General features: G+C 44.7%; 2 protein-coding genes across 9 annotated transcripts in view; one reads left to right on the top strand and one right to left on the bottom strand.

Moving 5' to 3' along the window:
- Positions 1-8,070, bottom strand: part of CBL (Cbl proto-oncogene) — a 96,388-nt gene extending 88,318 nt beyond the window's left edge. Inside the window, exon 1 of one of the 2 annotated variants that reach the window (XM_061440564.1) lies at positions 7,586-8,070. In XM_061440564.1, coding sequence (XP_061296548.1) covers positions 7,586-7,774 — 189 coding nt within the window. In that variant the 5' untranslated portion in view covers positions 7,775-8,070. The remainder of the gene's footprint in view (positions 1-7,585) is intronic. The other variant, XM_061440565.1, reaches the window with a different exon arrangement.
- A 178-nt stretch (positions 8,071-8,248) lies between these two features.
- On the top strand, positions 8,249-26,074 carry CCDC153 (coiled-coil domain containing 153). 7 transcript variants are annotated; one of them, XM_061440577.1, is made up of 7 exons: positions 8,249-8,508; positions 15,107-15,188; positions 15,592-15,657; positions 23,100-23,219; positions 23,928-24,020; positions 25,475-25,605; positions 25,877-26,074. In XM_061440577.1, exons 2-7 carry the CDS (start codon positions 15,119-15,121, stop codon positions 26,003-26,005), a joined length of 609 nt encoding a protein of 202 aa, XP_061296561.1. In that variant the 5' UTR covers positions 8,249-8,508; positions 15,107-15,118; the 3' UTR covers positions 26,006-26,074. The 7 variants fall into 7 exon arrangements, with proteins under 7 accessions (XP_061296561.1, XP_061296557.1, XP_061296556.1 ...); XM_061440572.1 differs by lacking the exon at positions 8,249-8,508 and adding an exon at positions 14,698-14,804; XM_061440575.1 differs by lacking the exon at positions 8,249-8,508 and adding an exon at positions 14,733-14,987.
- Positions 26,075-26,955: the final 881 nt, after the last annotated feature.

The raw sequence follows: 26,955 nt of genomic DNA, 5'->3' as shown, positions 1-26,955 counted from the left end.
CACTTTCATCAACAGGCTTTTTTTTAGTTCCTCTTCACTTTCTGCCCAACACTTCTCAAATCTATTTCTGCTTTATGGACTATGCCAAAGCCTTTGACTGTGTGGATCACAATAAACTGTGGAAAATTCTGAAAGAGACTGGAATACCAGACCACCTGACCTGCCTCTTGAGAAATCTGTATGCAGGTCAGGAGGCAACAGTTAGAACTGGACATGGAACAACAGACTGGTTCCAAACAGGAAAAGGAATACGTCAAGGTTGTATATTGTCACCCTGCTTATTTAACTTATATGCAGAGTACATCATGAGAAACACTGGGCTGGAAGAAACACAAGCTGGAATCAAGACTGCCGGGAGAAATATCAATAAGCTCAGATATGCAGATGATACCACCCTTATGGCAGAAAGTGAAGAGGAACTCAAAAGCCTCTTGATGAAAGTGAAAGTGGAGAGTGAAAAAGTTGGCTTAAAGCTCAACATTCAGAAAATGAAGATCATGGCATCCGGTTCTATCACTTCATGGAAAATAGATGGGGAAACAATGGAAACAGTGTCAGACTTTATTTTTCGGGGCTCCAAAATCACTGCAGATGGTGATTGCAGCCATGAAATTAAAAGATGCTTACTTCTTGGAAGGAAAGTTATGACCAACCTAGATAGCATATTCAAAAGCAGAGACATTACTTTGCCAACAAAGGTCCGTCTAGTCAAGGCTATGGTTTTTCCAGTGGTCATGTATGGATGTGAGAGTTGGACTGTGAACAAGGATGAGCGCTGAAAAATTGATGCTTTTGAACTGTGGTGTTGGAGAAGACTCTTGAGAGTCCCTTGGACTGCAAGGAGATCCCACCAGTCCATTCTGAAGGAGATCAGCCCTGGGATTTCTTTGGAGGGAATGATGCTGAAGCTGAAACTCCAGTACTTTGGCCTCCTCATGCAAAGAGCTGACTCATTGGAAAAGACTCTGATGCTGGGAGGGATTGGGGGCAGGAGGAGACAGGGACGACAGAAGATGAGATGGCTGGATGGCATCACTGACTCGATGAACATGAGTCTGAGTGAACTCCAGGAGTTTGTGATGGACAGGGAGGCCTGGCGTGCTGCGATTCATGGGGTCGCGGAGAGTCGGACACAACTGAGCGACTAAATTGAACTGAAGAAGTGAAAGTCACTCAGTCGCATCCAACTCTTTGTGACCCATCGACTGTAGCCTTCCAGGCTCCTCTGTCCATGGATTTCTCCAGGCAAGAATACTGGAGTGGGTTGCCATTTCCTTCTCCAGGGGATCTTCCCAACCCACGGATCTAACCCAGATCTCCCATATCGTAGGCAGACTCTTTACTGACTGAGCCACCAGGGAAGCCCAGGCCTAAGAAAGGAGGCAGGAATTAGGATCCCATCCCCCTCACTGAAGTAGCAGCGGGTTGGCCTCATTTTAACATTTCCTCATGGCTGATCCCAGAGCCACAGGGAAGGTCAGTGGTGGCTGTAAGGAGGCGCCCAAGGTAGTGGACACCGCTGAGTAAGACCTGCCACCAGTCCCAGAAGTTGCAGAGGGGAGACCCCGAGTCACTGCTGATTAAGGAGCTTCTACAGTACTGACATTCCATCTCCTAGGGCTTGACTCCCCACAGGTGCGCACCATGAATGACATCACTGCACCCCTTCCCCTCCTCCTGGAAGCTGCTGCAGGAAGGAACATTGTGGGGACAGAGTTGAGGCTGGCTTCCAGTGCTCCTGGTTGACTACTCCCACCTATTTCCTTCCAGCACAAAATGTGCTAATCATGAAAACATTTCACAATGACTTGCTTGTTATAATTCCCCTCTTCCAACAAACCTAATGGAGATCAGAATTAATAACTTCATTGGAAAATGTGAATGAAATTTAGGCTCAGTTTTCAAACAAATACTTCGACCATTTTTCTTTTAATACATAGTTCATTTTTCTTTTAATGCTCTAGGTTAGTCATTAGAGGACATTATCATATGGTTGACTGTAACATGAACTCCACTGAAAGTAGACTTGGGGAACCAACTTGCCCATGTGTATACAGCTAACAACATATTAAAAACAGGTTTCATTATAGCAAGAGTCACCAAAAGCTTTAACCAAAGCCACAAAATGAACAGAGCAGATTATCTTCTTCCCCAGCCTAAATCCTTCAAAATTTCTATCATGAATCACATGAAATGCTCAGTGAGCTCACATCTCACAAGAATTAAGGGAGAATATTACATCCATTGGGGGAATTCTTAACAGATTTGAAAACGACACCATCTTTTTTTACAATGACTACGTATCACTTTTATAACCAAAAGAAGGTAAAAACTACTTTTAGCAAATGTTATTTTAATTCAACACTCAAAAAAAAAAAAAAAATTCCCTACCTTATCCCCCTAATTAATCACACAGAAAATAAGGGAGCATGTTTCAATCTCATTGTACTTTATTAAAATGTCTGCACTTCATTCAGCAAGTATAATACTATATATTAGACACAGGAACTGAAGTTAAGACAAAGGCTTGATCTTGAAGAGATCTAGTGGAGGAAGAGACAGATGAAATAAAAAGTGATAAATGCTACCACAGATAACATGAATTAAGTATCGTGGAAAAATAACATGTAGAAGCCACCACAATAACCATGCAAACTAACTAGTACACATAATTTGAAAAGACACAAATCCTTAACTTAAAAGTAGATATTTCTTTTAATGGTACTAGTTAAACATCATGTTAGTATCATTTAAGAAAACATCTACTTTGTGTGTGAATGGTGGTGTGAGAGTGTACATGAGGACTGCTGTTGTATACCTACACAGGTCACTTTCTGAAAAATGACTTTTATTATCAAGACTGTTGTATACCTGAGAAGCTACTGCATGGAGGAAATAACTAAGCCTTGTTCAGTTGCTAAGCCGTGTCTGACTCTTCGTGACCCCATGAACTGCAGCATGCCAGAGCAGCATGCCAGACTTCCCTGTCCATCACTGTCTCCCCGAGTCTGCTCAAACTCATGTCCACTGAGTCGGTGATTCCATCCAACCATCTCATCCTCTGTCTTCCCCTTCTCCTGCCCTCAATCTTTCCCAGGATCAGAGTCTTTTCTCCAATGAGTCAGCTCTTCATATCAGGTGGCCAAAGTATTGGGAGTTTCAGCTTCAGCATCAGTTCTTCCAATGAATATTCAGAGTTGATTTCCTTTAGGATTGACTGGTTTGATCTCCATGCTGTCCAAGGGACTCTCCAGACTCATCTCCAACACCACAGTTCAAAAAAGCATCAATTCTTTGGTGCTCACCCTTCTTTATGGTCCAACTCTCACATCCATACTTTGACTACTTGGAAAAACTGTAGCTTTGACTGTATGGACATTCGTTGGCAAAGTGATGTCTCTGCTTTTTAACAGGCTGTCTAATTTTGTCATAGCTTTCCTTCCAAGGTACAAGCCCCAACTAAGCCTTGCTGCTGCTGCTGCTGCTAAGTCGCTTCAGTCGTGTCCGACTCTGTGCGACCCCATAGACGGCAACCCACCAGGCTTCCCCGTCCTTGGGATTCTCCAGGCAAGAACACTGGAGTGGGTTGCCATTTCCTTCTCCAATGCATGAAAGTGAAAAGTCAAAATGAAGTCACCCAGTCGTGTCCGACTCTTTGGGACCCCATGGACTGCAGCCTACCAGGCTCCTCTGTCCATGGGATTTTCCAGGCAAGAGTACTGGAGTGGGGTGCATTGCCTTCTCCAACTAAGCCTTAGGAGGTGGGTAATCCTGGATTCTAAGTCTAATTCTACTAACTAAGTAACATAACCTCCAAAGAACTAGTGAAAAGTTAATGTAATTAATAATGATTACCACTCGCATACCTCTTCCTTTCAGTTTTCCTTTGGGGACACACAAAGCAATTTCATTTAACAAATATTTACAAATGCACTTACTATTGTGTAAGACCTCGTGATTAGAGACTGTAGGAGATAAAGAGATTACAGCTGTTGTCCTCGTGATATTTACATCTTGAGAGGTTAGGATAAGGAAATATGTGCATTTTTTAAAAATCTTTCGGCCAAAAAAAAAAAAAAAAAATCTTTCGGCCAAACTGCGTGGCATGTGGGATCTTAGTTCCCCAATGAGGGATTGAACTCACGCCCCCTGAACTAGCAGTGCAGAGTCTTAACCACTGGACCACCAGTGAAGTCCCTGTACGTGATGTTTAAACTTAAGAGATCCCATATCGCACTGAACATCCTTACTTAGTCACTTATCACTATAATGGAATCTCCTGGAATGCAAGAATTTACACGTAGTGCTATCCTTGGGATTTAGTGAGCATGCAAACATAGGGGAAAGGTAAAAAGGAAGGGAGAAAGCAATCCAATGAAACATACAGATTCATAAATTCTGCTACGTGCATCTTACTTCCAAAATACAAGAAGTTATTTAAGGTGCTTTTTTTACAGCAAGCATGAAAAGGTAAGTAGTAGAAGGATTATATTTTTAAAAAGCTTTTTCAAACCCATGATTTAAAGGAAAGCATTTTTCCAATAAATTATATTCCATTAAATAAATCAATACCTCGAGGTTTTACTAACATAAGCTAATTTAAAATAAAAACATAGCAGGGACCTAAAATACTGCCGGCATGATGCTCTACTTCAGCGGTGGACAAACTAAAACGTGATGGATTTTTCTGTATACCTGCAAGATAAGAATGGTTTTACATTTTGAAAGAGTTGTAAAAACAACAGCAGCCAAGAATATAGAACTGCATAGGTGGCCAGCAATGCTTAAAGTATTTACTCTCTGTTCCGTGACAGAAAGCTTGTCAACTCCCACTCTGTCTCACAATGGAATTTTGAGTCTCTTATTAAATTAAATACTTGATACTTCCATATTTACATTTAAGACAATTATATGATGGCTTTCTCTACCCCCTAGCCAGTTGTCTATTTCCTTACTAGCCATTTTCTTCACATACGGGTAGCTTCATAAATATCAATTACAATATACTGGGATGGCAAGGAAAAAAAGAAAAAAAACTATAGAGACCGAACCACATCTTCTGTTTAACAACAAGCATCCTAGCACAAGCATTTTTCCAACAATGAGTTCAAGTTTTGCAATGGAATAGTAAATTGGGCCTACACTGACCAGAACCCATGACTTAGGCCAACTTCTCCATCCATGAATATCAAATGTGGAGGAGAGGAGACAGTTCCCAGTACTAAATCAATAAGCTGATTAATAATAGGCTGGAATAATATTCACCTAGCTTTAATGACAAGGTTAAAACAGGTAAGAGATGGTGACTTAGAGCTAAATTCAATAAATGCGTGGGACATTTGTGGATTTAACACTAAGTTCTTCATCACTTGTATTATATGACATGAAGTCAAGAAGGGTTAGTGATACTGTCAACAATAAAGTGAAAAGAGAGAACATTTATGCTCAAAACATCAAGGGTAAAAGAGTGCACTCTAACAACATTACAGGAGTATTCAGAAAATCTGGAAAGCAGAACAAATCTACCGGATTAACACATCAGAAAGAAGAACGAAGCTTTCATTTCAGCACAACCAGTAACATGTGATACAGGGCACACAATACTAAAAATCATCTTTCAAAACAATCAACCCAAGAATAAAACCACCGCTCTTCCTACACTAGAATGGAAAAGGTAGAAGCCTACTTTCCTTCAACTATCAAAACCTGAAAAGCTTTTGACTCAAAACAGAGGTCTTTATTCTTCCCAAATAATTAAACATTCTGCAGAAGAAATCATACTACACACTCTTTAGAAAGATGGAGTTAAGTCTTAAGGGGTGGGGGGAATCATTTTAAGGACTACATTACAGAGACTCTATAGACTTTGACAAAAAGTTTTATTTTTAAGGAGAGGTCTCTAATCAATACAATCTTGATACATTGCAGGTTGATACATGTGTCTCAAATGAGAAACTAATTAGAAATGCAAATTTCAGGACAAACTTTTTAAGTCAACTCTAAATCCCCAAAATGCAAACCTACAATCTTCAGATTTTGAATATATTCAATATATTTTTTTTAAGTATCAATGCACTTAAAATTCTCTTAACTGCCTATCTTTATGTAATGGTTTTACTGCAATTTCTAAGAATGAAATTAGCATTGTAACAGTAATTACAATACCAATTACTTAACATGAGAAAAACCAGCCCTGAAAAAGTAGCTTCTGAAGCCACTGGTATGTACTACAGGAGCGCTAATTCACACACAGGACTTATTAAGTATTTCTACAGCACATTTATATCTGCCAAGTGCTTCATAATCACTTTTATTAGCTGTTTCTAGTCCAAAGCAATCCATGAAAAACTTTACAGAAGAGGAACCTAGGCTCAGAGAGGAACCAAAGAAAACCAATTTTACTGTGGAGGAAATAACACCATTCTCTTACGCCTGATCCTTCTAACCATCTTTCATCTGCAGAATGAATTTTGCAAAAATCAGTTATTGATAAATGTTGAAAAACAGAAAGGAAAAATTGAATGCTCTGGAACAAACCGTTAGACTTGAACTAACTACTATCTTTCATTATACAGACATACTATAAGGAAGTAAAATTCTGTCAAATGCCAAGGTTAAAGTGAAGTTATTTTTCACAGTTGCTAAAAACAAAAACAAAAACAAAAAAAAAGTAATCAAAGCAGCTCATCTAACAATTTTAAAGTCAGGTTCTGTAATAAGGAGTCAGCATCTATTACCAAAAAAAGTAGAACCCAACAAAAAACAGTGTGTGTGAGGAGGAAGTTCTGGAAGGAGTCAGAATCTGCTGCTTAACCCACTCGGTCAACGTATCTCTCCGAAGATAAAGGTTATAACCAGAACTTGTGGTTTAATCAGTGCATATCTCAGCACCAGCAATGGATCCCATCCAATGTTTTGGAAGAGAAAAACTTGAGCCAGCGCTAGATGTGGAGGAAAGTTCCTTCCTCGGTCCATTTAAACATTCCCCATTTCTTTTATCTCTGTCACATCTTAATGAGAAGAAGGGAAGGAAAAAAAAAATTGTACGCTCACCCAGAGCAGTCTGCCCGCGGAGTTGTCAGGACCCCAGGTCTCTCCATGAGAGCCCGTAAAACCCAATTCCCTAATTAGAGCCCGTCCAGCTCAGTCCCAGCCGGTAAATCAAGCGCTCTTCCTCACCGCCCCCTCCCTCCTATCTCCCGGGGCCAATTCCGTGACCCACATCCCTACATCCTGCGCAGAGCCCCAAACTCTGCAGCCCCACTAGACTTCCGCCCCGGTGGCTCCCCAGTTAACCTCCCCCAGCCCCCACCCCATCTTTGTCTCGCAACCCCAAACACACCACCTCAACGTTCCCCCCCGACTCCCAACCGCAGCCCTTCCCCCTCCGCCGACCCCCGTCCTCCTGATCTCCTCCCTACCCCCACAGCCCCCAGCCCTCGGCCCCGTCACCCCGGCTCCTCGCCTCCCCAGCCTCGCACGACCCGTCCCCTCCCCCAGCTTCCTCCGTCCCTTCCTTCCCCTCCCTCAGCCCCTCCGCCCACGCCCACCCCTGCTCCCGCGGGTCCTCCGCAGGGCCTTTCACCTTGTCCATGAGCTTCCAGCACTTCTCCACCATCTTCTTGTCCACGGTCCCCGGCGGGTGGGGGCTGAGGTGGTGGTGGTGGTGGTGGTGCGGCTGGAAGGCGTCCTTCATGAGCCCGATCAGGCCGCCGGAGCCCCCGGAGCCGCCGCCGCCTCCGGCCCCAGAGCCCTTTTTCACGTTGCCGGCCATGGCCCGGGAGAGGGTCAGGGCCCAGCCGCGTCCGCCGGCTCCGCTCGGCTGCGAGTGAGGGAAGGAGGGCTTGAAGGAGGGGCCTCTCCCGGCCGCCGCCGCCGCCGCAGCCGCCGGCCGTCCGGCGGAGGGAGGGGCGGCCGCGGGGAGGGGAGTGGGCGGCGCCGGGCGCGCGAGTCCGCGCGGGCGCGCCCCCTCACAGAGCGCGAGCCCGGGGGGAGCGCGCGGGGCTCGGAGAAGCGAGCGGCCGCGTCTGGACTGAGCAGCGGCCTCTTCTGCGCCACCCCCTTCCCGAGTCACCGCTCCCGGAAAGCCGCCGCCAAGTTTCCGCGCCGCCTCCACGTCCCTGCCCCCGGGGGGCGGGCCCAGGCCGAACCGTCCCCCTTCGCCCCCTGCTGGAAGAGTTGGGGAAAGGGCGGGGCGTGGCTAACGTGGAGTTTGCGCACTAGGCAGAAGCCGGCCCTCCATGTTCCCTCTGGGTGGTGGGTTGTCAGCCCTGGAGGAGGTCGTTGGGCTATTTAAGTTAAGACGGGTAGAGCTAGGAAGTTCCACTGGTTAATCAGAACTAGAACAAAGGCCTCGACCAGTTCTCCCACAAAGTGATTGTAACCTCTTCTGAGTTACTGATTCTGAGTGGTTCTTTTCAGAGGGTTACCCACATGAACCTCTACTTTATTTATTTATTTATTTATTTTTGAACCTCTACTTTAATAGAAGAAATTGATGCCTAAGTTGTGAGTCAACCTTCAGTTTCATGTCTATTTCAGTCTTGTGGTGAGGGGTCATTTGAATTCTTTTTTAATTTTTATTTCTATTTTTAATTGAAGTATATTTGATTTACAATGTTGTGTTCATTTCAGGTGTACAGCAAAATTAGGTACAGTATATGTACCTATTAATAGCAAAAATAGGTACAGTATATGTACCTATTAAGATATTTCAGATTCTTTTCACTTATAGGTTATTACAAAATATTAAGTATAGTTCCCTGTGATACAGAGTAGGTCTTTGTTGGTTATCTATTTTATACTGAATGTCTTCTTAAAAGGGAGTCTACTGCACTATTTTACTTATAATGATTCTTGGAAAAGATATTAGAAGAAAGATTTGGGAATTTCATGAGAGTCAAATTTAGAATGACATCTGAGCTTAAACTTCTTTTTCTAAACTTCTGGCTTTGTAAAAGCTCCTTTCTAAATTATAAGGAGTGTGGGGGGGGCGGGGCTTGTGTGTGCTCAGTCATTCAGTTGTGTCTGACTCTTTGTGGCCCCATGGACTGTAGCCCAACAGGCTCCTCTGCCCATGGATTTTCCAGGCAAGAATACTGGACTGGGTTGTCATGCCCTCCTCCAGGGGATCTTCCCCATCCAGGGATCAAACCCACATCTCCTGCATTGGCAGGCAGATTGTTTACCACTAGTACCACCTGGGAAGCCTTAAGAGAACATGTGCATGCATGCTAAGTCGCTTCAGTCCTGATACCCTCCTCCGGGGATCTTCCCAACCGAGGGACTGAACCCACATCTCTTATGTCTCCTGCACTGGCGGATGGGTTCTTTACCACTCGCACCACCTGGGAATCCCCAGTTGTTAAAAAAAGAAAAAATTAAGACAAGTGCCATGGAAAGAATCTCGATGTTGTCTTTACCCCACACCTGACAAATTAGGAAATTGAACTTTATTTGCTTCTCCTAACATTGTGGAAGAAAAAGGGAAGTTTTTCCCCCCACTCCCTAGTGTTTTAAACTCCTAGTTAAGTCAGGACCAAGGACAGGAATGGGAATGCTGCAGATCATTGCATCCTGATTAGACCTCAGAAAGGCTAGCGCCATCAGGCCATGAGTTCTTCTTCCAGGCCCTTTGACCTTCTGAAAACAAAACACTTCTCCCTTTTTTTGCCTTAAGATCCCCCTGCTTAGCAGCACCTTGTTCTGCAGGTGGGTAGGCACCGCCAGTATCAGGCCCTGACCACAGAAACCTTGAGCTTTGAGCCCTGGCCTGAGGAGGCCATGCCCCGCCCAGGAACAGCAATGCAGTTCCCAGTCACTTCCACTTTTCTAGTCTCAAAGTTCCGTTGGAAGAACTTTGAAAAAACACAACTTCCCTCCTGAAGAAGGAAGTGCCCTGCCCTAATTTGCTAATTCTGAGCCTCAGCTTGGGAGTTTGCAGGCCCTGGTGTGTCAATAAGTACTCAGTTCCGCCTTAGATTCCCCACCTGGCTCTTCTACAAAGGTCTTGACTGATTAGGGAATTAAGCTTATCAAATGATCCTAGAAGAGAGGGGCGATAAAAGATCTCTGAACTCAAAGACTCTTCAGCCAGACATTCTTGTTTGTAACTCAGTGGCCTGTATCTATGATTGATTGTGGAGTCAGAATTATCATTTCCTATCAGTAGAATTTCCATTAATCAGTACTTACCTAGAAAGAGTTAGAATGGCTAAAGAAAAACTACAGGCAAAGCTCTTAGATAATTGTCAAAACTTCCCACCCCTGATGTGTCCACCCTTAGTTGCAGGCCCTCCTTTCCTCCCACTGCGTCTATAGAAACCTTTTCCTTACTGATTTCCCTGCCACTTTCAATCCATTCTGTCACCAGACCAGTGTTCTTAAAGTATGCTTCTGACAACATGAAACAAAAAACAAAAACTTTCAGCACTCCCCATTGCCTCCTTAATGAAGTTAATAGTCATGATCTAACTTCAAACTACCTTGCAGTTTTATACTATTCCAGTACATATATTCTATGCTGGGTGACTCACCAAGTCACGAAATACCACAATTCTTTTTTCATCACCGTTACTCAGAGCATTCCCTCTGCCTAAAGAGTGCAATGAAGTCCAATCCATTTTTTATACTCAAATGTTGTCCTCCTTATCAGACACTCCAGCTAGAATAATCCTTCTCTCCTCTAAATTTCCATAACCATCTATTTCTCACCTATCACACATTAATTTGAGGGCTTCTCGGGTGGCTTAGCAGTAAAGAATCCATTTTTGACGCAGGAGACTCAGGTTTGATCCCTGGGTCCGGAAGATCCCCTGGTGGAGGAAATCGCAACCCTCTCCAGTATTCTTGCTGGGAAAATCCCATAGACAGAGGAGCTTGACTGGCTACAGTCCAAGGGGTCGCAGAGTCAGACACGACTGGAGCAGCGGAGCACACATGGGGTATTAACTTATGCTATACTGTCCTATCTACTTTGGTCTTCCACAGTACCTAGCACACTGTAGACATGCAAGGGGACATTTTTCCCCTCATAGTCAAATCCTAGATTTAATAGAGTATAATTCAGTTCAGTTCAGTCACTCAGTCATGTCCGAGTCTTTACGACCCCATGGACTGCTCCACACCAGGCTTCCCTGTCCATCACCAACTAGCACAGCTTACTCAAACTCATGTCCATTGAGTTGGTGATGTCATCCAACCATCTCATCCTCTGTCATCCCCTTTTCCTCCTCCCTTCAATCTTTCCCAGCATCAGGGTCTTTTCCAGTGAGTCAGTTATTCACATCAAGCCAAAGTATCGGAATTTCAGCTGCAGCATCAGTCCTTCCAATAAATATTCAGGACTGATTTCCTTTAGGATGGACTGGTTGGATGGATCTCCTTGCAGTCCAAGGGACTCTCAAAAGTCTTCCAACACCACAGTTCAGAAGCATCAATTCTTTAGTGCTCAGCTTTCTTATAGTCCAACTCTCACATCCATTCATGACTACTGGAAAAACCATAGCTTGGACTAGATGGACCTTTGTTGGCAAAATAATGTCTCTGCTTGCTGTCTAGGTTGGTCATAGCTATTCTTCCAAGGAGCAAGCGTCTTTTAATTTCATGGCTGCAGTCACCATCTGCAGTGATTTTGGAGCCCCCCAAAATAAAGTCTGTCACTGTTTCCATTGTTTCCCCATCTATTTGCCATGAACTGATGGGATGCCATGATCTTAGTTTTCTGAATGTTGAGTTTTAAGCCAACTTTTTCACTCTCCTCTTTCACTTTCATCAAGAGGCTCTTTAGTTCTTCTTCACTTTCTGCCCTAAGGGTGGTGTCATCTGCATATCTGAGGTTATTGATATTTCTCCTGGCAATCATGATTCCAGCTTGTGCTTCATCCAGCCTGGCATTTCGCATGGTATACTCTGCATATAAGTTAAATAGGCTGGGTGACAATATACAACCTTGACGTACTCCTTTCCCAATTTAGAACCAGTCTGTTGTCCCATGTCCAGTTCTGTTGCTTCTTGACCTGCATACAGATTTCTCAGGGTGAGAAATTAACCCTAAGAGTTGCATATGAGCTTGTGGCTCATCTACACCATCTCTGGCTTGGTTTAAGGCTTCCAATTTGTATTACGCTCAGTATGGTCTGTATATTATAGAATGGGATGGTGTAATTTGCACTTTGTTCCTGCTGCAGCAAGCCATATTTCTTTTAATGCATAAAGATGACCTGTGTCTCACATCTGAATAAAGTAGAGAGGGTGACCTTCTCTCTGTGTCTCTTTAAAACCCCAAGATGGGATCCTATTTAAAGGAAGGCAGAATTCTGCTGAAATGATCTTTCCTCTTTTCACTTCTGAACTGAGGTTAATGAAAAAAAAAAAAAAAAGAAGGAAAGATTGACCTTTCTTTCCCAATTTTCACTTGGCTTGTTTTCAAAATGTACTAGAGATTGAATCGTGGAGCACAATGTCATTCTCATTCCTGGATGATTCTAGAGCTGGCTCAGTTTGTATTGCATCATGTGATCCGTGGCACTCTTCTTATTCCATTTCACCTTCACCCCAAACCACATCCTCATTCTGCACCTGAAAGTCAGTTGACTGAACGTATTTGAAAAGTAAATGCTCTTCTGAGACACGATATGTTGTTTATTCTCTGTAATCTCTTCCTCAATATGTGACTCCCTGCCTCAGCCTAGCAGAGACACTAATCATTCTATGGAAAAGTCCCCAGCACAGAATTCTGGATGAGGGGTAAGACAGGACAGAGACCTCTACTGCTTTCCTACGTAGGGAGAGAGGGTTGTCGGTGGGGTGGGGTGGTGGGGGGAGGGCAGGAGTAAATGAAAACATGCATCAAAGTTAGAAGAAAAGTCTTCTTCTGATTTGGGACATGTGGGCAAGATTTTCTGATATTGAAGTGGAGGAACAGTAAGCATTGCGAAGAACAAGGATGGCTCTTCCCTTTACTCTGTAAAATGTCCTGGGGTCAGAGAGGTATCCTGCAGCTGTGAAGGTGACAAATAAATATCCTCAGGCTCTGCCTGAATCTGCTACCACCTAGAAGAAGGATTTCCGCCCCCTACCCCACCCCCGGCCCCCAAGATCTCATGGCTGTTTCTTCAGATCTGTTCCTGATAACAGGCAATTGACCAAAACTGTTGAGGAAGACAGAGAAATACCTAAAGAAAGAGTCTGCGGTTCCCTAAATCCACAAGGGGGAAAGCCCTGAAGTTTCTGCTGTTTTCATTTTAGCCACTTTGGTGTTCACAAATCTGGGTGGCAGACAGACAACAAAGGCTCCCAGTAGCAAAAGGCTGGAGAGGGGGGTTTCGGGGAAGGAACAGCTGACCAGGGCAAGCCACTCAGCATTCTCCCTTCCCCATATTTATTTTTCCAACTATTCGTGACTCCAGCAAGATGCTAGGCAGCACCCCTAAATGAGGGGCGCCCCCAACATTGCTACGTAAATAATTTAAATAGAAAAATTCAGGAGACTCAGTAGAAGGTCAAGAAAATCCACTAGAGGGAGCCCAAATCAACTCAATGCCACAGGAAACAAAGCTGGTTATTTCCCCAGCACCTGTCTGAAAATCAACCACAGACAGGAATAGGGGGAAAGAAGAAATATATTAAGTCACCATAAAAGAAGATAGTCCTGTAAATACCTGGTGAAAATCCAAGCCTTTCAGGATTTACAAAATCGAAGATTTATTTTTTGGCCGCACCCTGCGGCTTGCTGGATCTTGGTTTCCGAACCAGGGATCGAACCCATGCCTCTTGCAGTGGAAGCACAGAGTTCTAACCACTGGATTGCCAGGGAATTTCCCAAAATCAAAGATTTAAAGATTTAGGAAACCTACCCTGAGCAAGGAAAATGACTTACCCAAATTTACATATCTGGAGAAGGGTAAGGATGAGAACTCAAAAGCTCCTGTCTCTAACCAGTACCCTTTCTTCTTGATTTGCATCTATGTCAGGATAGAAGGGCATGGCAACCCACTCCAGTATTCTTGTCTGGAGAATCCAATGGACAGAGGAGCCTGGAGGGCTACAGTCCATGGGGTCACAAGAGGTTGCAAGAGTCGAACACGACTGAAGTGACTTAGCACAGCACCTTGAGGTCCTATGTCTAACTCTCCTCTGTGTCTCATTTATCTGAAATAGGAAATTCAACCACCGTCTCCTGAATTTCTTTCCCTCATTCACCATAGAATACCTTCCTGAAAGGGATCTTCAATTTTAAGCCTATTTAATAATGTCATTTTGTTGATGAGACTTTGGGAAATGTAAATCACCCCAAATGGCTACCGTCAGTTCTTTTCCTCTGTATCAGCGCAATAGCATTATTTTGGATGTGTAAATCTGTAATTTGTAAGTGTCCAAATTGCCGGCAGTGCTACATAGAAGTGAATCATATTTAATCAGTTCCAAAGCCCTTTCTCCTCAAACTACACTTAGGATCTGGGGACAAGAAGAGTATTGGCCCTCTGAGATCTTGGTATTTTAAGCATTGTATTTAGCCCCGTCTACCAGACACAATTATAGCGACTGAGCAAGCATGCATGTACCTTCCTATCAACTCCATGTTTCCCAGTTGCCTGGACAACGTGCAGCCTCCAGAAGCCCAACCTTCCAGTTCTCAGTCCCACCCCCAAATGAAATTTGCCACTCTGGATTGGGTCCCAGAACACAATCTCCTCCTCCTGCTTCTAGCTGGTTGGGCCTTTTCTCTGCCCCTCCTGGAGAGTGGGTCACGCCACAGGGAGATACAACAGAAAGTGAGGGTCTTGGAGGAAGGAAGAGGCAGGGTAAGGATGATGGGAAGAGAGAAGGGGCCAGGTACTGAGCTTTATTTTCTCTGAAAGAGGGTTGAGAGGAATGATTTCTGTACTTAGAGCCTGACTGGTAGAGAGAAATGGGGTCATCCTTCCCCCTGGCCCCAGTGTTGCCTAAGTTTCCAAGGAAACCAAGAACTGAAGCTTCTGGAAAGTGTAAGAGACAGACTTGGAGACAAGAGCACTAATTCTCCTGGGACTCCTGGTTCAGTCTAGGGAGTCAGGAGAGCGTCTCCATGTCCAGACCTAAATATGAGCCCCCTCCCTCCCTCCAGGACAGGAAGGAGATGCCACCTAAGACCAAAGAAAAAGGGACAAAAGCTGGGGCCCAGAAGAAGAAAAGAAATGCAGGTGCTGGTGAGTCAGACTGGGTGGAGGTGGGTGCCTCCCTGCCTCTCCTTGTTCTGGATCAGAGACCTCCAGAGAGAATTCAGCCCTCTGCGTGACAAGATGGAGCTGTCTTGGCCTTCCCCCTTTATATCCATACTCGGGTGCCATGGAGCTGGGAACATGGGAAAATCAGCACCCATGAATCCCTTCTGGCTGTGTGCCTTCCTTGTATATTCATTACACATCTTTCAAGTACCTACTGTGAGCTAGGTAGTGAACTCATTAGGCTTTGTCTTCAGAGATCCCTCATTTAATGGTCCTCATATCTCCCACAAAAAAAGAGAAGTCCAGGGTACGGAAGGAGGATGGGAGGGGAGTAGGGAAGGCTGAGATCCTGACAAGCTGAGGGTCTGCCGTCTTGCCAGGGCAGATGTGGAGGCTGAATCCATGCGCAGGCTGGCACTGCTGGAAAAGGAGGTGCTCCAAGACCGCTTGGGTAAGAAGGGTGGAAGTTCTGGGGAAAACAGAGACAGTGGGCATTTGTGTATCCCTGGGAGCTTAAAGTTTTGGAACCATGGTGGAGGGCTGAGCTGATCTCTAACCATCCCCTAATGGGAAAGATTGTCAAGAGTTGGGGTCGTGAGGACAGGGTGGGCAGTGAGGTGCGGGGAGCCGGTGAGGCATTCCACTCGTGACAAAGGTCATGAGGAAGGAGGCTCGGCATACGCAAGGCGGGATCGAGCCTCAGAGTCCCCCCGGATATTCTCGAGCATTTTCCCCCAAAAAACCAGAGTCTGCCTACTTTATTGCTTTGTGCTCTCACCTCTGACTTTACTGGGGCTGTCCCCTACCACCGTCTCGCTCTCTCTGTCAAAGAGTTAACTTACAGCTCAATTAATAAGTTCTGGGCAATTAGGAGTGTTTAAATCCAAACCCTCTGATGGCTCTCTAACTCGCCTGACAAGTTTACCGGACTCCTGCAGCTATGCATACGATTGTTTACAGTCTCCCAGCCTCGAGAGGCATGGGAAGCAAGATATTCAAATAGCTTAGAGCCTCTCAGAGAGTTAAAACTGTCAGAATAAACTAGTAAAGGATTTCATTGATGAGTCAATGCTTGTTGCAAGTTTTCACATCCCTGAATTGTATCTTGAATATGTATCAATTAATAGTGGGTATGTAGAAAAAATAAGTAGTGGCCTTGGTGTTAGTAACTTTAGACCCTTAAGGTAATAAATTCTTTCTTTGTTGTAAACCCATTACACATCCGCCCTATAGGAATGCAATTTTATCTTTGAAGATGGTGCCAAACCTTGAAATAATTACTCTAGAGAAAGTAAGTCTTTGTTGATAAGTCCTTGTCAAGAGTCATAAAATGTTAGTAGGCCTTGTGGCCAGAAGATGATGTAAATCACCTAAACCATTTGTATACGATACATTTGCAGGAAAGAAACCTTGGTTTTGATAAGAACCAAAGACTGCTGACTTGCATCCCCTATTATCCTCTATGTGTAACTTAGGTATAAAGCCCTGTTAAAAATAAAGCTATGGGCCTTGCTCACCAACGCTTGGTCTCCCCATGTCATTCTTCCTTCAAGCTGAGTCTCCATCTGGAGCGCGGAACCCACCACGCTTACTAACCATGCCTGGGCTTCTAAGACCCACTCGAAGGAGTCTAGGTGAGACACCTTCCGCTATTCGAGAGGGCGCCTGCGGCCTACGTAAGTGGTGCAAACTTCTTGTCTTGAAGTTTATTGTCTCCCGCGTAAACCAAGCTACTCAGCTTCTTTTCTCCACTGAATTTTCCTACTGAGCTATCCTCATTCTATTGTTCTCTATATCTCTAATTAGCATATAAATAGTCGCCTAGGCCGTCTCTCCTTCGAATACCTGGATCAGCTGGGGCTGGTCCCCGGCAGGTGGCGCCCGATACAGGATTTCGAAGGTAGCTCCAGCAATTGGGGTTACCAGCCCTATTGCCCCCCGTTCTCGGAACAACTGGGTTATCAGCCCTCTTGTTCCCCCACGGAGCAGTTTGGGTGACCAGCCCTACTGCTCCTCCTTGGAACAGTTTGAGCCATCAGCCTACTGTTCCTTCCCCGGAACAATCTGGGTCACCAGCCCTATTGTTCTTCCAGTGTTCGGGACGGCTAGGACCCACCAAGGGTGCCGCGGACCCCCCTGTAGAATAGACAGGGCGAGAGGAGGAAGTGTTGAAAGTGTTAGAGTTAGACTTAGAGAGAGAAAACAGTTTCTGAAGTTAAAGGCCAAAGAAAGCCTGATCTTTGATAGCTTAAAGCAAATCTTTACTATACTTAATTTTCTGACATGGGTAATACTGAATCAAATGAAAGACAGCTCTTTATAGAGTAATTTTACAGTTATTAGGTAAAGAGGAATCAAAGTTAAAAATCTGCCATTCAATCATTTTTTCATTTGTACAAGAGCACTGTCCCTGGTTTCAGACGAAGGCTCTGTTAACTTAGATGTCTGGGAAAAGTAGGAAAACAGCTAAAACTTACCATGCCGAACATGGCTCAGAAAAGGTGCCTAATGACGCCTTTTCCTTACGGAATATCATTAGAGATATCTTAGACCCTGCCCCTGATTCAGAAAAAGTACATCTTAAAAGGGATAGTGAAGAAAATGCTGTAGCTAAACCTGCCCCTGAATCTAAAAGAGTAACTTTTAAAGAGGAAAATGAGGTCAAAACTGTAGTTAAACCTGAGGAAAATGAGAAAAACGAAGACCCGTCTGACTATCGGCAACTAAGAAAAATGTTAGCAGCCGTGACTACTCAGGAACAACCTAAAGATAGGGATGAGGAACAAGATCAGCCTTCCCCAAAACAAAAAGAGAATTTAGGCGAGATAACAGCTAAATATCACTCTGATGGAGATTGGCATCTCTTAAACAAAGATGCCCCAAAAGGCCTAAGAGAAACTTCCCCTGTCAGACCATCCGCTCCTAGGAGCTTGAGGGAAACATCCCCGATCAGACAGTTTGTAAGATTTAGTCACCAAACAGTTAAAGGATCTCCGGAGCAGGAGAAGAGAAATATGGGACGCTCCCATCCCTCCATGCCTCCTCCTCCGTGTGGGGGTAAAGGCCTCCTCTAGGAGTTTCCCGGAGAAGGGTTTTCTCTAGTCCCGAGGATAAATTTGATCCTCACCTTGAGGCTTCTTTTCTAGTCCCCTCTGCAGTTTAGATAGGGTAAAGAAGGTACAAAATAAATAAAAATATTCTCAAAAAAAAAAATTAAAAAAAAAAAAATGGGTTTCTCTGCATCTAAGAATAGACAAATGTTTATTGGCTCTGTGAAATATGATTAGAAATGTCCTGGACCCCTGTCATGAGGCTGTTAAATAGCCTTTGAGGGAGGCTATAGCGGTAGATGGTGGTGAGTCTCCACTTTCTGCATAGATCATAATTTCTGCTATTGGAAAAAAAAAAAAAAAGGAGGGAGAAAGTGCTTTACCTCCCGAGGAAGGAGAGGGTTTACAGGACGCTGCGGCCGGCGCCTGGAGAGCTCCCTCCCACTCTGCGCAAACCTTTAAAAAACTTATCCACCACTTTCTGATTTAAGGTGATCGCCACCGCCTCCGTTTGTGCCTCCCAGGACCCAGGAGTTCCCCACTTTGCCCCCAAAGCCTCTCAAGCGTTGCCTAAGCCTGAGGAAGATAAAGTTTTTTGAACAGTGGAGCTTTAAAACAGACTGCGTGCACAATATGCAGAGCATGCTTCTTAGAGAAAACCCCCTCAGGGGGTCTCACCCAGGCTAGGAGAAAAGCGAAACCGCAAGGGATTTGCAACAATATTAACCCCTGATGTGCCGCTTACTCCAATTCCAACGGGAGTGGCTGGCCCCTACCTTTGGACATTGTAAGATTTGTCCTGGGGCATAGCTCGCTTTCAAAAAAAAAAAAAAAAAATCGGTGGTGCATGGTGTAGTAGATTCTGATTATATTGGAAAAATTAAAAGTTTTGATCTCACCACCTAACAAAACTGTACAAATTAATAAAGGTCAAAGAGTAACACAGCCTTTGCTTTTACCTTATTATCAGACAAGAAAAAACTTGACTTCTCAAGTTAAGAGCCACAAAACATTTGGATCTAGTGATCTAGCCTTTTGGGTGCAGGAAATTACAGCTCCAAGGCCTTTAAAAGATCTTTTAATTCCAGAGAATAAAATGCCAGGGCTATTGGACACAGGAACAGACGTCTCTTAGCATTGCTGGGAAAGACTGGCCCAGCTCCTGGCCAACACATACTACTGAAAATGAGTTGGTGGGATTAGAGAAAGTGGTATGTGAGGTGGGGATGCTATACAGGTGGTACATTTAACAATACTTTATATATTGTTATAAATACATAATATAAATATATTTGCCTAATTACAGTTTGCCTAATTAGGTATGGGTATAAATAAAATATAATAAAGGTATACCTAATTCTACTTATAGATCTATACTTAATTTGTATATAAATTAATATGCATACTATATACACACATATATATATACTGTATAATTAAATATATATTGCAGTAATATGATGTGTGTGTGGCTGATATTGATTGGTATGGATTGATGTGCTGTGATGATATACGTTCTATATACTGTATAATTATATATGTGTGACATGTATTATTACAGTACATTGGTTTGTGTTGGTTGGTATTAGCTGTGTACGTGTTGTATTGCTGTAATATATATTAATTAATATATTAATTATAAAGATTAATTCAAGTATATTGATTTATATATATTATATGTCAATAAGTTTATACTTGTTGCCATATATAAATACATATATAAATACATTTTACATTTAGGTATGTCTGTATACCAAAATGAGATGAGGTTATACATTTATTATTTAAATTTATACAGAGACCTAAATTAAACATTAGACCTAAATTAACATGTCCGTAGGAAAACAGCTGGACAAATAGTAAAGTTATGTCCAAATTGTAATTAATCACTTAAAGGTAAACACACAGGGGCAGACTACAATGATGAGACACTAGATGCCTGAATTACAGGCTACGACTCGGCCCCTGGTCAAGTAAAAAGACCTCCTTACTGGAGAGTGTAAAAGGCCAGATGTGTTGCTAACTTGTGGGAGAGGGTATGCTTATATATTTCTACAGAATGCAGATTCTCCGATTTGGATCTCAGAAAAATTCGTCATGTCACATTCCCCAAAGACCAGGTTCGCGGCGCGTGCACTCGCTCGCTCCCCTCCCCCAGCCAGCTCTCTCCTCCGCGCCGCCAGCGGCGCCCGCACCCTCCTTGCTGCACCCCGCGACCTAGAGCAAGGAAGTCTGTGCGGCGAGTGAGGGCCAGAGAGGAAAGCGCGCCCGCGGAATGCAGTCCAGACCAGCGCGCTCCCGCCGGCGACAGGAAAACGCCAGAGCCCAAGCGGCGGCGGCTAGCCCGAGTCCGAGAACCCCGCCCCTCCGCCCGCCGTAGACGCCGCGGCCCACAGCCTGCCGTTCGCGTTCTGCCTCCTGATGCTGCGGACACTGCTCCGCCGAGCCGATGCCTACAGCTGCTCCTTGTTTCATCTTGTTTAAATCCTCAATATAATGTTTGCTCCTTTGTGGTGGTGTTGTGAACAAATGTATGCTCTCATCTTGTTTAAATCCTCAATATGTTTGCTCCTTTGTAATGTTACAACGTCCACCTTATCTTATGATGTAACCACTTATTGAATTATGCTCTTGCTGTATTACAACAACTGCAGGATTTAATGCGAACACGACGGTTTGTAGGCTTACTTATCTTGGGAATAGCAGCTTTGATAAGTGCAATTACTTCTGTTACTGTGGCAGCAATATCATTGACTCAACAAGTGCATACTGCTCAATATGTTGATTCTATGTCCAAAAATGTTTCTTTAGCATTGGCAACACAGGAAGCTATAGACAGAAAATTAGAGATGAGGGTAGACGCCCTAGAGGAAGCAGTAATACATATTGGGACTGAATTGCAGGCTTTAAAGGTGAAAATGGCATTGTCCTGTCATGCTGACTACCGGTGGATATGTGTAACACCCCTGAAAGTAAATGAGACAGATTTTGAATGGGAAAAGATTAAAAACCATATTTCAGGTATTTGGAACAGCTCTGACATTAGCTTAGACTTAGGGAAACTTCACAATCAAATAGCAACCCTGGAACACTCCCGATTAGATTTTACTGCCGCTGGAACAGCAAATGATTTCTTCCATACTTTCTCTAACTACATTTCAGGAAAAAATATTCTGTCTACCTTCCTCGGCTATGCTACCTTGGCTGTTTTAATTTTATTTCTAATAATCATTCTTCCTTGTATTGTCAGGATTCTTCGGCAGAGCATTCAGAGGCTCGCGACTGAGCTACATCTGGCTGTTTTAAGAAATAAAAAAGGGGGAGATGCGGGGAGCCGGTGAGGCATTCCACTCGTGACAAAGGTCATGAGGAAGGAGGCTCGGCATACGCAAAGGCGGGATCGAGCCTCAGGAGTCCCCCCGGATATTCTCGAGCATTTTCCCCCAAAAAACCAGAGTCTGCCTACTTTATTGCTTTGTGCTCTCACCTCTGACTTTACTGGGGGCTGTCCCCTACCACCGTCTCGCTCTCTCTCTGTCAAAGAGTTAACTTACAGCTCCAATTAATAAAGTTCCTGGGCAATTAGGAGTGTTTAAATCCAAACCCCTCTGATGGCTCTCTAACTCGCCTGACAAGTTTACCCGGACTCCTGCAGCTATGCATACGATTGTTTACAGTCTCCCAGCCTCGAGAGGCATGGGAAGCTTAAGATATTCAAATAGCTTAGAGCCTCTCAGAGAGTTAAAAACTGTCAGAATAAACTAGTAAAGGATTTCATTGATGAGTCAATGCTTGTTGCCAAGTTTTCACATCCCCTGAATTGTATCCTTGAATATGTATCAATTAATAGTGGGTATGTAGAAAAATAAGTAGTGGCCTTGGTGTTAGTAACTTTAGACCCTTAAGGTAATAAATTCTTTCTTTGTTGTAAACCCATTACACATCCGCCCTATAGGAATGCAATTTTATCTTTGGAAGATGGTGCCAAACCTTGAAATAATTACTCCTAGAGAAAGTAAGTCTTTGTTGATAAGTCCTTGTCAAGAGTCATAAAATGTTAGTAGGCCTTGTGGCCAGAAGATGATGTAAATCACCTAAACCATTTGTATACGATACATTTGCAGGAAAGAAACCTTGGTTTTTGATAAGAACCAAAGACTGCTGACTTTGCATCCCCTATTATCCTCTATGTGTAACTTAGGGTATAAAAGCCCCTGTTAAAAATAAAGCTATGGGCCTTGCTCACCAACGCTTGGTCTCCCCATGTCATTCTTCCTTCAAAGCTGAGTCTCCATCTGGAGCGCGGAACCCACCACGCTTACTAACCATGCCTGGGCTTCTAAGACCCACTCGAGAAGGAGTCTAGGGTGAGACACCTTCCGCTATTCGAGAGGGCGCCTGCGGCCTACGTAAGTGGTGCAAACTTCTTGTCTTGAAGTTTTATTGGTCTCCCGCGTAAACCAAGCTACTCAGCTTCTTTTCTCCACTGAATTTTCCTACTGAGCTATCCTCATTCTATTGTTCTCTATATCTCTAATTAGCATATAAATAGTCGCCTAGGCCGTCTCTCCTTCGAATACCCTGGATCAGCTGGGGCTGGTCCCCGGCAGTGAGGGTTGATAAAGAAAGCTAACTTTTATAGCTGGAACACAGAGGGAGTTTTTCCCTCTTAGTAACAGAGTCTGTAGGATTCTGAGGCAGGGAAGGGAAACACACAGAATGACAGTGAGAGACTGGCAGGCTGCCGCCAGGTTTCTGAAGGTGGACAGAGTCCATCAAGGCCATGGGGGCTGATTCGTGGAGTCCCCAGCCAGTGCAGAGGCCTGCTCTGGACTGTTCACAGCTCTGCAGAGGGATGAAGCCCGCCGAGCCAAGGCTTCTGAAGACCAGCTGAAGCAGAGGATCAAAGACCTGGAGGCTGAACTGGAGGGGGCCCGGAGCGAAGGGAAGGCCATATATGCAGGTGTGAGGTTGATCGAGCAGGTGGGTGGGAGACAGGGGCCCGGAAGAGGACAACTGGGAGGGCCCGAGGATGCTAGAAAGGGAGACAAGGGGGACTTCGAACTGCCATACCTAGCCTCAGCCCTCCCAGCACGCACAGGAATCCTGAAGGAATCTGAAGGAATTCCTGAAGGAATCCTGAAGGAACCTTCCATGACATGCACTGCTATGTGCTTGATGTCCCGTGGGTTATGAAACGCAGCCCTAGCCTTTATCTCTCTCCTCCCGTGGGAGTGGGTGGGAAGGAGGGCCTGAATTCACATACTGAAATGGCATAGCAAATGGGTATCTTGTTTCCCAGCTCTGTCCCCACCTTCTCAGATCACCACAGGAAGAATCCAGAAGACTATTTTTTTTTAAGATTTTTTTTTTTTTGATGTGGACCATTTTTAAAGTCTTTATTGGATTTGTTACAATATTGCTTCTGTTTTATGTTTTGGTTTTTTGGCCCTGAGGAATATGGGATCTTAGTTTCCAGATCAGGGATCAAATCCGCATGCCCTGCATTGGTAGGTGAAGTCTTAACCACTGGACTGCCAGGGAAGGCCCTCAAAAGACCTTTATGCACCTGTCCACTGGACCAAGCAGAGCCCTCCCCACCCACAACTCCCTGTCCTTTCTCCACTGCTCTCTCCCCACCTGGGTCCCTGGCCACCCACCGCTCTGCCAGAGATGAGCCGTCAGTGCCGGAGCCTGCAGGAGGCGATGCAGAGTCGCAGCAGACAGCTGGAAGAAGAAGTGGAGGGCCTTCGGGAGCAGTTAGGTAGGCTTCCCAGGGGGCCCTAGTGGTAAAGAACCCTCCCGCCAATGCAGGAGACTTAAAAGACGTGGGTTCCATCCCTGGGTCGGGAAGATTCCCTGGAGGAGAGCATGGCAACTCACTCCGTAGTCTTGCCTGAAGAATCCCATGGGCAGAGGAGCCTGGACAGCCCCATTCCATGGGGTCACAGAGTTGAACACTAACCGATTTAGCGCGCACACACAGCACACCCTACTCTCACAGCACTTTCTCTCAGAGGATCACTGATGTAGTCCAGCCTGAAGGGGTGGAGTTAGGATGGTCTTTCTTTAGAAAACCGCAATTTACGTTCTCATACTGTCTTCCCCACTGACTCTTCTACCACTTGCAACAGAAGGTTCAGGATAGCAAAAAAAATACCCAATCTTAAACTTTAAGTTGTAAGTGAAGAAGACCTAACTTTCTCACTGCAGCTCCCTCTCTCAATGGTCTCTCTAAAGACAATTCTTACTCCCCACTGCCCCCATGTCTCTCATGAGCAAAACACATTCTGTCTTAGTTTGGCTGATTTTTAGAATGAAAGCAAGCTTGAATATAACTGTTTGAATTACTTACCTCTGTATCTTCAAGACCTAATGTGTGGTAGGTCCTGAATAACTATTTGCTAACAAATAAATGAGCTTCTAAATAAGCAACAAAGCAAAACAAAAAAACAGGAAGCTTTTGCTCTCTTCCATCTTGGTAACAGGACAGAGTTGAAAAATTTTAGCATGGCACGGATTTTCCACAATTTTGGCCTCAAAGTTTTCTTATCCTAAAATAGCTTTAGTTTAGCTTTAGATATCAAAGAGTTGCTTATCTTCCCACTCAGACCCTGAGTTCCTTTCCTAATCTTTGCCTTATCTCAAATGCAATCAGCATTTTTAAGCACCTCCTACATACTAGGTGCTTTCCCACACATTATCACATTTTTTTAAATGTATTTTTGTTTGTTTGTTTGGCTGCCCCTGCTCTTAGTTGGGGCATGTGAATTCTTAGCTGCAGCGTGTGGGATCTAGTTCCCTGACTAGGGATCAAACCTGAGCCCCCTGCCCTGGGAGCGCAGAGTCCTAGCGACTGGCAGCAGGGACGTCCTCACGTTATCACATTTAACTCTCAGAGCACACCTGTGAAGTATGTGTCATTTTTCTCTATAAAGATGAAGAAACTGAGTCTTAGAGACGTGTCAGATGTTACACAAGTAGTGAATGGCAACCTGATTTGGGAGCCAAATCTCTTGTCCCAAGAACCCCCCTCTCTCTCCTGTATCTTAACAGTATATGTCAGCTCTTTATAGTAACGAGGGGAAGTTGACGGCTCTGGGGGAGTCTGGAACAGTCCTGCTCATGTTGTGCTCTTTGGGTGGGAGACTCTGTTCAGAGGCCGAGTGTCACCATCCTGTCCTCTTTCATCCTCCCCACTGGCACCATCTCTCCCAGAATTGTGCCAGAGGGAGGCTGAGGCTGCCCAGAGGGAGGCCAAGCAGGCCCTCGGAGAGCGGGACCAGACTCTGGCTCAGCTTCGGGCCCACGTGGCAGACATGGAGGCCAAGTATGAGGAAATCTTACATGTAAGCACTACCCTCTGAAGACCAGCCATCCCAGTGCCCAGCCCTCCCCCATCCCCACAGATCCCAGCGAGGATGACAATGACAGGCCAGGGGGAAGGGAAAGAAGCATCTCCACAGAGGATTCTGCTCTATCTTAAGAGGATACAACCATGCCTACCCACTAAGAATAAGAGCTTGAAGAAAACACTGGCTGGGAAAGCTTACAGACCAGGCTGGGGGCACCCCTTACCCTAACTTCTCCCTTCCTGAGATTGAAGCTCAGTGTCTGCAGGACAGCCTGGACCGGCTCCTGGCCAAGCTGAGAGACGTGAAGCCTCAGTGGGACGGGGCTGTGCTGAGACTCCACACCAGGCTCAAGGAGCAGCTCCGCCAGTTTGGACTCAACCCCCTGGATCTTTGAAGCTGTGAGTCTCTAGTCTCTGGGGCCCTCTGAGGCCCCAGCAATAAAGCTGTCTTGATGTAGACCTCAGCAGGACTGTGAGCTGTGTTTTTTTGGCAGAGAGGAGTCCTCATGGGAATATCTCAGTTCTGGACTGACCCATTACCCTGAAGATGGAATAAGAAGAGAGAAATTTGACAAGGTCTCAACTTCTGTCCTAGAGAGTCTGGGTCCTACCCCTTGAGCCTGGAGCCCTTTTGGTCACCCTATCCCCACCAGCACCAACAAAGGCAGCCAGATTTGTGGATAAAGGCCATTTCTACAAAGGACCAAGAGTGACTAGGCACCAGCCCCCACAATCCTCAGGTGCCCACAGAGAGAAGGTGCAGCTAGTCTCCAAATTCTTGTAATATACCTAACATCCTGGAGTCATGCTTAGGGCAAGTTCCAGATGGCTTCAAGCATAGCCAGCCCCACAGCCCACCTGAAAAGGGAATACTGTCTGCTTCTCCTTTATTTTACTACAGCGTTCTCAGTTCTACTTCATTTCTGGTTAAATATGGAAGGAGGAAGTTTTGAAAAGAATTCCCAGCATTGCCTTGTATTGAATTTATAATGTCGTTTAAAAAGTTTACTTAGTTTAATTAATTTTGTATAAAGTAGGAATAACCAAATATATTCTAACTGTTTTGCCATCTCTTGGGAATAACAGAATATATTCACCATAATAGAAACAGCAGAAATGGTTCATTTTCACCCTCTGTAGATTCTTCCTTTCAGTAAGTTGTGTTTCATCCTTACAGACTGATCTTTCAGGTAGAACAGGTGGAGGTTTAGGTAGAAATGAGCATCAGGATTCTACTCACTACGCACAATTGTTTCCACTATGCACAACTGTGTATCTTTTAGCTATGGAGCTTAAAAGCCTTCCTGGGTAGCTTAGTAAAGAATTCACCTGCAATGCGGGAGAC

Source organism: Bos javanicus, chromosome 15 (assembly GCF_032452875.1).
Source record: "Bos javanicus breed banteng chromosome 15, ARS-OSU_banteng_1.0, whole genome shotgun sequence".
NCBI classification, from domain to species: Eukaryota; Metazoa; Chordata; class Mammalia; order Artiodactyla; family Bovidae; genus Bos; species Bos javanicus.
Note: the sequence above shows the minus strand (reverse complement) of the source record. Positions and strands in the feature narration are given on the sequence as shown.